The sequence below is a fragment of the Cherax quadricarinatus genome, chromosome 13, assembly GCF_038502225.1.
Source record: "Cherax quadricarinatus isolate ZL_2023a chromosome 13, ASM3850222v1, whole genome shotgun sequence".
NCBI classification, from domain to species: Eukaryota; Metazoa; Arthropoda; class Malacostraca; order Decapoda; family Parastacidae; genus Cherax; species Cherax quadricarinatus.
The window spans coordinates 40585999-40598099 of NC_091304.1; the positions used below are offsets into that span (position 1 = coordinate 40585999).

The 12101-nt window shown below is 39.2% G+C and overlaps 1 protein-coding gene across 11 annotated transcripts in view; it reads left to right on the top strand.

Annotated features, from left to right (window-relative positions):
- Positions 1-12101, top strand: part of LOC128688737 (retinoic acid receptor RXR-alpha-B-like) — a 755147-nt gene that overhangs the window by 620401 nt on the left and 122645 nt on the right. For 8 of the 11 annotated variants that reach the window (XM_070084662.1, XM_070084652.1, XM_070084654.1 and 5 more), the window contains 2 exons: positions 660-840; positions 1235-1378. In XM_070084662.1, the coding sequence (XP_069940763.1) occupies positions 660-840; positions 1235-1378 (325 nt within the window). The remainder of the gene's footprint in view (positions 1-659; positions 841-1234; positions 1379-12101) is intronic. The other 3 variants (XM_070084653.1, XM_070084657.1, XM_070084661.1) reach the window with 1 other exon arrangement.

Consider the following 12101-nt stretch of genomic DNA (forward strand, 5'->3'; position numbering starts at 1 on the left):
GAAACCATTGTATTGGATTTCATTGTGCATCTACTTGTGCATCTATCCATGTATCTACATTATCTGTATGTCTCATAGAAATAAAACATTATTATTATCTACATTAAATTTGCTTCATTTATGTAAGTTTTTTTTTTTTGTCAGGCTTTAGTAATTTTGTTTTTGTTCAAAAGTGTCACATCTGCACACACATTCAAGTATTTTTTATTCCTTTTTGCAAGTACGTACTCTATAGTAATGTATATAAATTATATAAATATAAATTATTTATATAAATAAACATTATCGAGGCAAGTCATATTGTGACACCTTGCTGGTTCACTTGTCAAGTATGGTCTTAAATTATACAGTCATCAAATTGTTATTAGCCATTTGGACAGAACTAAAGAGGCATTTGTTTGTACTATGATGATCCAAGGTTTTTAATTAAAATTAAATGGCTGTATATTATTTTAATATTTTTATTAACTTTTATTCAGTAAGTACTTTTAAATAATTTTACTTACCTTTTCTGTTAATTAGTTGATTTTTCTTACTCCATTATATTCTGTTGATTTTTCTTCCTCCATTATATGCGGTACTGTACTTCATAAGAAAATAAACAATATTTATTTAAAAATTTAAAATTTTCATGTTCATAGCTTTCACATGTTTCACAGCTGTGAGGGCTGCAAAGGATTTTTCAAACGAACAGTTCGCAAAGACCTCACTTATGCTTGTCGAGAGGAGAGATCCTGCATCATTGACAAGAGACAAAGGAACAGATGCCAGTACTGCCGATACCAGAAATGTTTGTCCATGGGCATGAAGAGAGAAGCGGTCCAGGTAGGGGCAGTAGAGGTGGGCTTGGTTGTTCTGCACTGGGCAGACATCCTTTACTTTCTGTTGTCTGCATGATTGTTGTATACACATGATGGATTGGGAGACTTAGCTTCACGTAAAACAAATTAGGATACTTGAAATTGTGAAACAAAATTGATATAAGCTCTCCATCCACCATAAAAAAAAAGTATGGTAAAGTCCTTTCACACTGGCCATGACTCTAAGCCATTATTTAAATTCTGTGAATATCTTGATTTTTCTTTTTTCTTTATTTTAGTATAGTCAAAATTTAGCATTGATACTGTGCACTAGCCGAGTGCTTCTGATAAATCTGGCCACTGTAATAGACTTTATTATGAATTATTATATATATATGTGTAAGTGTTTCAATATTTGGGTTTATGACTTACAGGAGGAGCGTCAGCGTACCAAAGGAGACAAAGGAGACGGTGACACAGACTCATCGTGTGGAGGCATCTCGGACATGCCGATTGCAAGCATCCGTGAGGCCGAACTCAGTGTTGAACACACCACCGACCATCCACTTGACCAAGGAGTAAGTGTTATTATTAAAGTGACTGTAACATAAAGAGAATTCACCATGAGCTTCACTCTGCTCTTGTAGCTACAAGTGGGTAGTCACCAGAGATCCAAAGACCAGTCATAGGAACAGTGGTGGGTGTATACTCTCTGATTCTTGATTAACCCCTAGTCAAATACCTTTTACTGTACTTGTTAGTAGCTACAGGATCAAAGTTAAACTGATGGTGTGCAACACTGTATTTAATTTCTTGTACAGTGTGTAAAGTTTTCAGTGGCTGAAGCACATTCATTACCACTGGTAAGTTAGTTGAAGGTAAATTTTCAAGTGTTATTGTAGCAGCTCTTCTTCCCTGGGTTTACAGTAATGGCCTCTGCTTACTAGTTCACTTGATGGCAAGTTTCCTTGTCAATTATTTTTTTTTTTCCAACAAGTCGGCCATCTCCCACCGAGGCAGGGTGACCCAAAAAGAAAGAAAATCCCCAAAAAGAAAATACTTTCATCATCATTCAACACTTTCACCTCACTCACACATAATTATTTTGTATCTTTTAGAATTTTGAATGTAGTTACCATGTTTACACTTTTCTTCCTATCAACTAAAAATTAAATTCTCCAATACTTTCAGCCTCTCTTCATAACTCCTGCTTAGTTCTAGGAGCAATTTTTTAACTTTGGACCTTTTCCTGACTTGTTACCATAGTTTCTTAGATGTGACCACTATCCTACGAGTTCATGTTCTATTATTGGTGTAATATGTGTTATGAACAGATTTTTCAGTATTTCCCAGTCTGTATAGTGTATCTGAATGTAATTTTAAGGTTCACTTGTGTTGTTGAGGAATTTCTTTTTCGTTTATTGATTTTCTGGTGACGAACTTTTTGTCAGTAGAGATTCCTAGGCTCCTTTGTTTCTTGGAAGCCTTTAGCATTTTGTTACACATTTTGTATTCTGTGACTCTTTGTTTTCATTTTCATTTATTTCTGTAACATGGCACTTTCTTTTTCTTTAACACACCTCCACTGAGGTAGGGTGACCCAGAAAAAGAAGAAGCACTTTAACCATCACTCACTCTATCACTGTCTTTCCAAAGGCAAAACATTCATAATCACTTTTGTTACTTAACCTGTATAGAATACAGTGGTACCGTGACTTACAAGTGCCCCAACTTATGAGTTTTCCGAGTTACGAGCCGTTGCTCCATCGATATTTTGCTTTGAGTTGCGAGCCAAAATCTGAATTATGAGCGAGCTTCTGATACCCCGCCACTCACGGGAGATACCGAGGAAATATCAAAAACCTCGATAATAACCAATGTGTAACATCCTTTCACTTTTGATACCACTGGTAATGTCATCCTGCCATAATGCTCTATTATATATGCCCTAAGTAAAGAGAAACAATTCTGGAACATGTGTAAAACATGTTCGGTAGGCTGGCTGGTTGGCTGGCTGATTCTGTTTCCTTATGTCTATCTGTATCTATCTCTGTCTCTATCACTGTCTCTGTCTTTCTCTGTCTCTTTCTCTGTCTGTCTCTCTCTGTCTCTGTCTGTCTCACAGGTATACATAAATACAGTTATACATAGTGTAAATTACATAGGATAACCTAAATAATCCAGACAAAGTGCTGTACTATGCTTATAGATATAAGGCATAATAAGCATGACTGACAAATAATGCACATTTTCATTTGTTCAGGAATCAGACATGATTACTCTTTGATAAATTAGACATGTATGCAACATTTGGGTATCTTTAACCCTTTGACTGTTTTGGTCGTATATATACGTAGAATGAAAGGGGGTAAAGCAGCTGGAACTGATGGCATCATGACAGAAATGTTAAAAGCAGGGGGGGATATAGTGTTGGAGTGGTTGGTACTTTTGTTTAATAAATGTATGAAAGAGGGGAAGGTACCTAGGGATTGGCGGAGAGCATGTATAATCCCTTTATATAAAGGGAAAGGGGACAAAAGAGATTGTAAAAATTATAGAGGAATAAGTTTACTGAGTATACCAGGAAAAGTATACGGTAGGGTTATAATTGAAAGAATTAGAGGTAAGACAGAATGTAGGATTGCGGATGAGCAGGGAGGCTTCAGAGTGGGTAGGGGATGTGTAGATCAAGTGTTTACATTGAAGCATATATGTGAACAGTATTTAGATAAAGGTAGGGAAGTTTTTATTGCATTTAGGATTTAGAAAAGGCATATGATAGAGTGGATAGAGGAGCAATGTGGCAGATGTTGCAAGTATATGGAATAGGTGGTAAGTTACTAAATGCTGTTAAGAGTTTTTATGAGGATAGTGAGGCTCAGGTTAGGGTGTGTAGAAGAGAGGGAGAATACTTCCCGGTAAAAGTAGGTCTTAGACAGGGATGTGTAATGTCACCATGGTTGTTTAATATATTTATAGATGGGGTTGTAAAAGAAGTAAATGCTAGGGTGTTTGGGAGAGGGGTGGGATTAAATTATGGGGAATCAAATTTAAAATGGGAATTGACACAGTTACTTTTTGCTGATGATACTGTGCTTATGGGAGATTCTAAAGAAAAATTACAAAGGTTAGTGGATGAGTTTGGGAATGTGTGTAAAGGTAGAAAGTTGAAAGTGAACATAGAAAAGAGTAAGGTGATGAGGGTATCAAATGATTTAGATAAAGAAAAATTAAATATCAGATTGGGGAGGAGGAGTATGGAAGAAGTGAATGTTTTCAGATACTTGGGAGTTGAAGTGTCGGTGGATGGATTTATGAAGGATGAGGTTAATCATAGAATTGATGAGGGAAAAAAGGTGAGTGGTGGTTTGAGGTATATGTGGATTCAAAAAATGCTATCTATGGAGGCAAAGAAGGGAATGTATGAAAGTATAGTGGTACCAACACTCTTATATGGATGTGAAGCTTGGGTGGTAAATGCAGCAGCGAGGAGACGGAGGCAGTGGAGATGTCCTGTCTAAGGGCAATGTGTGGTGTAAATATTATGCAGAAAATTCGGAGTGTGGAAATTAGGAGAAGGTGTGGAGTTAATAAAAGCATTAGTCAGAGGGCAGAAGAGGGGTTGTTGAGGTGGTTTGGTCATTTAGAGAGAATGGATCAAAGTAGAATGACATGGAAAGCATATAAATCTATAGGGGAAGGAAGGAGGGGTAGGGGTCATCCTCGAAAGGGTTGGAGAGAGGGGGTAAAGGAGGTTTTGTGGGCGAGGGGCTTGGACTTCCAGCAAGCGTGCGTGAGCGTGTTAGATAGGAGTGAATGGAGACGAATGATACTTGGGACCTGACGATCTGTTGGAGTGTGAGCAGGGTAATATTTATTTAAGGGATTCAGGGAAACCGGTTATTTTCATATAGTCGGACTTGAGTCCTGGAAATGGGAAATACAATGCCTGCACTTTAAAGGAGGGGTTTGGGATATTGGCAGTTTGGAGGGATATGTTGTGTATCTTTATACATACAGTGGACCCCCGCATAACGATATTAATCCGTTCATGAGAGCTCATTGTTTTGCGAAATTATCGTTATGCGAATGAATTTTCCCCATAAGAAATAATGGAAATCAAATTAATCCGTGCAAGACACCCCAAAGTATGAAAAAAAACATTTTTACCATGTGAAATATTAATTTTAATACACACAAACTGAAAAAGGCATGCGCAATTACATGACACTTACCTTTATTGAAGATCTGGTGATGATTGATGGGATGGGAGGAGGAGAGAGTCTTAGTGTTTAGAAGGGGAATCCCCTTCCATTAAGACATGAGGTGTCAAGTCCTTTTCTGGGGTTACTTCCCTTCTTCTTTTAATGCCACTAGGACCAGCTTCAGAGTCACTGGACTTCTGTCGCACAACATATCTGTCCATAGTGGCCTGTACCTCTCGTTCCTTTATGACTTCCCTAAAGTGTTTCACAACATTGTCAGTGTAATAGTCACCAGCACGGCTTGCAGTAGCTGTGTGAGGGTGATTTTCATCCATAAAGGTTTGCACTTTCAGCCACATTGCACAGATTTCCTTAATCTTTGTAGTAGGCAACTTCTTCAATTTCTCTCTCCCCTCCTCCGAACCAGTTTCCTCAGGTCTGGCCTCTTGCTGTTGAAGTTGATCTAGCAGCTCATCAGTGGTTAGTTCTTCATTGTCCTCCTCCACCAACTCTTCCACATCATCCCCACTAACCTCCAACCCCAAGGACTTTCCCAATGCCACAATGGATTCCTCAACTGGCATACTCCTCTCAGGGTTAGCCTGAAACCCTTCAAAATCCCTTTTGTCTACACATTCTGGCCACAGTTTCTTCCAAGCAGAGTTCAAGGTCCTCTTAGTCACTCCCTCCCAAGCCTTACCTATAAGGTTTACACAATTAAGGATATTAAAGTGCTCTCTCCAAAACTCTCTTTGAGTCAGTTGAGTTTCTGAGGTCACTACAAAGCACCTTTCAAATAGAGCTTTTGTGTACAGTTTTTTGAAGTTTGCAATAACCTGCTGGTCCATGGGCTGCAGGAGAGGAGTGGTATTAGGAGGCAAAAACTTACCTTAATGAAGCTCATGTCCCCATAAAGTCACTCTGCCACGTCTGTAGGATGACCAGGGGCATTGTCTAACACCAGGAGGCACTTAAGGTCTAATTTCTTTTCAGTTAGGTAATCTTTCACATTGGGAGCAAATGCATGGTGTAACCAGTCATAGAAAAAGTCCCTAGTGACCCATGCCTTACTGTTTGCCCTCCACAGCACACACAAATTAGCCTTGAGGATATTCTTTTGCCTGAACGCTCTGGGAGTTTCTGAGTGATACACTAATAAAGGCTTCACTTTGCAATCACCACTAGCATTGGAACACATCAACAGAGTAAGCCTGTCTTTCATAGGCTTATGTCCTGGGAGTGCCTTTTCCTCCTCAGTAATGTAGGTCCTGCTTGGCATTTTCTTCCAAAACAGGCCTGTTTCATCACAATTAAACACTTGTTCAGGTTTCAGTCCTTCACTGTCTATGTACTCCTTGAATTCCTGCACATATTTTTCAGCTGCTTTGTGGTCCGAACTGGCAGCCTCACCATGCCTTATCACACTATGTATGCCACTACGCTTCTTAAATCTCTCAAACCAACCTTTGCTGGCCTTAAATTCACTCACATCATCACTAGTTGCAGGCATTTTTTTAATTAAATCCTGATGCAACTTCCTAGCCTCTTCACTTATGATCACTTGAGAGATGCTATCTCCTGCTATCTGTTTTTCATTTATCCACACCAATAAGAGTCTCTCAACATCTTCCATCACTTGCGATCTCTGTTTCGAAAACACAGTTGAACCTTTGGCAAGAACAGCTTCCTTGATTGCCGTTTTGTTGCCCACAATAGTAGCGATGGTTGATTGGGGTTTATTATACAACCTGGCCAGCTCGGAGACACGCACTCCACTTTCATACTTATCAATGATCTCTTTCTTCATCTCTATAGTAATTCTCACCCTTATTGCTGTAGGGTTGGCACTAGAAGCTTTCTTGGGTCACTTATTTTGCAGATAAAATCACCAAAACCACTGTAATAATACAAAATGTTCCGATTGTATGCTTGGATGTTACCGCGGAGGCTGGCTGGTAAACAATGCCACCGGCGGAACATGTGAGGCTGGCTAAGGCCGCACATTAGACGCGTCTCGGACGAACAGCATTGAGCAGGTTTTTTAGCTGTATGTGAGGCAAAATCTTAGCGATAAAATGTATCGGTATGCGGATTTAACGTTATGTAAGGCCAACGGTATGCGGGGGTCCACTGTATATGCTTCTAAACTGTTGTATTCTGAGGACCTCTGCAAAAACAGTGATAATGTGTGAGTGTGGTGAAAGTGTTGAATGATGATGAAAGTATTTTCTTTTTGGGGATTTTCTTTCTTTTTTGGGTTACCCTGCCTCAGTGGGAGACGGCCGACTTGTTGAAAAAAAAAAATATACGTCTTATGCATCACTGTTTCGGATGTATTAATACGCGTAAATTTTAACGGTTTAAAATCAAGCAGGAGAAAGCTGGTAGGCCCACATGTGAGAGAATGGGTCTGTGTGGTCAGTGTGCACCACATAAAAAAAATCCTGCAGCACACTGTGCATAATGAGAAAAGAAAAAAACTGACCGTTTTTTTGGATTAAAACACCGACTTTGAGGTGTATTTTTGTATAGTATTTATCATTGTATTCTCGTTTTCATGGTCTCAGGTGATAAAATGGAAAAGATATTACAGAAATAGAGATGATTTTGATTAGTTTCACAATGAAAGCGACCTTGAAATTCAACTCAAAGTAGTGGAGATGTTCAATTTTTATACCAATGTTCAGGAGTAATCAAATCACACCACACGTCCAATACACGTCAACTGGGGAGTCTAATATTCTTTCACTAGTGCACTGATATTATTTATACCATTTATTACAATAATGCATTAGTCTGCATAACAGTAAATTTTGTATTTTTTGTATAAATAAAAAATCAAAATAGAAAGCAGTAGTAATATAAGAGGGGCCTAGAGACGTGACTAATGAGCAGAGGATCTGTTATTTTAGTGCCAAGAATGTCTACATTGTTTATTCTGGACCCTATTTTGAAATTGGCATCTTTTTTAATTTGCATGAAATTGGGCAAATTGCCGATTTCTGACCACTTTATTGGGTAGTTCAAATTGGTAATTGGGCAGTTTCTTGTACTCAACTGATAGAAAAAATGGAGTTCTAAAGAAATAGCTATGAGTTTGGTTAACTGGAACAACGGAATTGGCCAGAAACAGGGCACAAAGTCGGCGAAATCACCGATGCGTATATGTCGCCGAGACTGCTAACTTCACGGGAGCGTAATTCCGTGAGTTTTCGACCAAATTTCATACTTTTGGTGTCATTACCATCGGGAAAAGATTCTCTATCATTTCAAAAGAAAAAATAATTTTTTTTTTCCCAAAACTTTTGCGACATAGAATGACAGTTTCAGAAAGGGGCTTGCGACAGTCAAAGGGTTAATGAGGAAACGTTTTGCCACACAGTGGCATCATCAGTCCATTCAAAGGTGAATGGTGAAGAACAGGAGGAGTTTGAGGTAGTCAGTCCCTCAGCCTTTAGTCAATGTGATCAGTCCATTAATCTTGAAAAGAATACAGCATATGTGCGAAGAAGTGACTTACATACTGTAGGCAGGAGAGGTGCAGCAGTCGTTGGTGGTATTTTTTCAAGATTGATGAGCTAATCACATAAACTCAAGGCTGAGAGACTGAACACCTCAAACTCCTCCTGTTCTTCACCATTCTCCATTGTATGGACTGATGAAACCACTGTGTGGCGAAACATTTCCTCATTAAAGATACCCAAATGTTGCACATGTGTCTAATTTATCAACTTGTCGGTTCTCTGAACCATTCATCTACATGACGAATCTGCATCGTGTGTAATACCTGTTGGTTCATGAGCGGCTCTCTCTCTCTGAGACAGAGAGACAAGTAGAGAGACAGTAAGACAAAAACACAGGCAGACAGATAAGCAGAGACAGAAATAAACATAGACAGATAGACAGACAAATAGACATAAACAGAAACAGATAGACATGTTTATGTGTAACAGTGAAAGTAAAGCCAGGGCAGTGCACAATCATCAAATGTCACTCCACTGCTGCACTGTCAGCAGTGGAGTAACATTCATCTTACACCGGGCTTCAAGGAGTTTCACATATACAGTGGACCCCCGGTTCACGTTATTAATCCGTTTCTGAGAGCTCATCGTAAAGCAAAATTATCGGAAAGCAAATCAATTTTCCCCATAAGAAATAATGGAAATCAAATTAATCCGTGCAAGACACCCAAAAGTATGAACCAAAAAAAATTTTACCACATGAAATATTAAGTTTAATGCAATAGAATAATTACAATAACAATAATAACAATAGAATAAACACAATAGAATAACTGACACTTACCTTTAACCCTTTGAGGGTCGACAGGCCCTCTCCGAAATTCGTTCTCAGGGTCGGCCAAATTTAAAAAAAGAAAAAAAATTATTTTCTCTTATGAAAAGATAGAGAATCTTTTCCCGATCATAAAGACACCAAAAGTTTGAAATTTGATAGAAAACTTACGGAATTATGCTCTCGCAAAGTTAGCGGTCTCGGCGATGTTTACGTATCGGCGATTTTGCCCACTTTGAACCCCATTTTCGACCAATTTCACTGTACTAGTCGACAAAAAACATGAATATTTCGCTAGAACTCCATTTTTTCTATCGAATGGGTGCAAGAAACCACTCATTTATGAAATTCAACTATCCAGTACAGTGGTCAGAATTTAGCAATTTTGCCAATTTCACACAAATTTCAAAAGATGCCAATTTCCGAATAGGGTCCAGAATAAACAAGAAAGACATTCCTGGCACTAAAATGACATTTCCTCTGGTCATTAGTCACGTCTCAAGGCCCCTCTTATATTCTTTTGCTTTCCACTTTGAATTTTTATTTTCACAAAAAATATAAGATTTACTGTTATGCAGACTACTGCATTAGTGTAAAAAATGGTATAAATATTATTGGTGCACTTGTGAAAGAATATTAGACTCACCAGTTGACGTGTATTGCACGCTTGGCACGATTTGTTTACTTTTGAAGTTTGGTAAAAATCGAACATTTCTGCTACTTTGAGCTCAATTTCAAGGCACCTTTCACTGTAAAACCAGTCAAAATCATCTCAATTCCTGTAATATGTCTTCCATTCTATAAAATGAGACCAAGAAAACTAGAATACAACAATAAATACCATACGAAAATACACTGCAAAGTCGCTGATTTATTAAAAAAAAATGGTCAAAGTTTTTTTTTTCTCATTATGCACTGTGTGCTGCAGGATTTTTTTTAGACTGTGCACACTGACCACATAGACCCATTCTTTCATATGAAGGCCTACCAGCTTTCTCCCACTAGATTTGAGGCCGCTAGAATTTATGAGTACTAGTACGTCAAAAACCCCTACGCGTAAGACGTACTAGTACGACGAAAACCCTCAAAGGGTTAATGAAGATCTGGTGATGATTGATGGGATGGGAGGAGGGGAGAGTGTCGAAGTTTAGAAGGGGAATCCCCCTCCATTAGGACTTGAGATAGCAAGTCCTCTTCCGGGGTTACTTCCCTTCTTCTTTTAATGCCACTAGGACCAGCTTGAGAGTCACTGGACTTCTGTCGCACAACATATCTGTCCATAGAGACCTGTACCTCTCGTTCCTTTATGACTTTCCTAAAGTGGTTCACAACATTATCAGTGTACAGGTTGCCAACACAGCTTGCAGTAGCTGTGTCAGGGTGATTTTCATCAAAAAAGGTTTGCACTTCAAGCCACTTTGCACACATTTCCTTAATCTTTGAAGTAGGCAACTTCCTCAATTTCTCTATCCCCTCCTCCGAAGCAGTTTCCTCATGTCTGGCCTCTTGCTGTTGAAGATGATCTAGCAGCTCATCAGTGGTTAGTTCGTCATTGTCCTCTTCCACCAACTCTTTCACATCCTCCCCACTAACCCCCAACCCCAAGGACTTTCCCAATGCCACAATGGATTCCTCAACTGGCATAGGATTCCCAGGGTTAGCCTCAAACCCTTCAAAATCCCTTTTGTCTACACATTCTGGCCACAGTTTCTTCCAAGCAGAGTTCAGGGTCCTCTTAGTCACTCCCTCCCAAGCCTTACCTATAAGGTTTACACAATTGAGGATATTAAAGTGATCCTTCCAAAACTCCTTTAGAGTCAATAGAGTTTCTGAGGTCACTTCAAAGCACCTTTCAAACATAGCTTTTGTGTACAGTTTCTTGAAGTTGGAAATGACCTGCTGGTCCATGGGCTGCAGGAGAGGAGTGGTATTAGGAGGCAAAAACTTGACCTTAATGAGGCTTATGTCCCCACAAAGTCACTCTGACAAATCTGTAGGATGACCAGGGGCATTGTCTAACACCAGGAGGCACTTAAGGTCTAATTTCTTTTCAATTAGGTAATTTTTCAGTGGGGGCAAATGCATGGTGTAACCAGTCATAGAAAAAGTCCCTAGTGACCCATGCCTTACTGTTTGCCCTTCACAGCACACACAAATTAGCCTTGAGGATATCCTTTTGCCTGAACACTCTGGGAGTTTTTGAGTGATACACCAATAAAGGCTTCACTTTGCAATCACCACTAGCATTGGCACACATCAACAGAGTAAGCCTGTCTTTCATAGGCTTATGTCTTGGGAGTGCCTTTTCCTCCTGAGTAATGTAAGTCCTGCTTGGCAATTTCTTCCAAAACAGGCCTGTTTCATCACAATTAAACACTTGTTCAGGTTTCAATCCTTCATCCTCTATGCACTCCTTGAATTCCTGCACATATTTTTCAGCCGCTTTGTGGTCTGAACTGGCAGCCTCACCATGCCTAATCACAATATGTATGCCACTACGATTCTTAAATCTTTCAAACCAACCTTTGCTGGCCTTAAATTCACTCACATCACCACTAGTTGCAGGCATTTTTCTAATTAAATCGTCATGCAACTTCCTAGCCTTTTCACAAATGATTGCTTGAGAGATGCTATCTCCTGCTATCTGTTTTTCATTTATCCACACCAGTAACAGTCTCTTAACATTTTCTAACACTTGCGATCACTGTTTTGTAATCACAGTTGCACCTTTTGCAAGAACAGCTTCCTTGATTGCTGTTTTCCTGCTCACTATAGTAGAGATGGTTGATTTGGATTTACTATA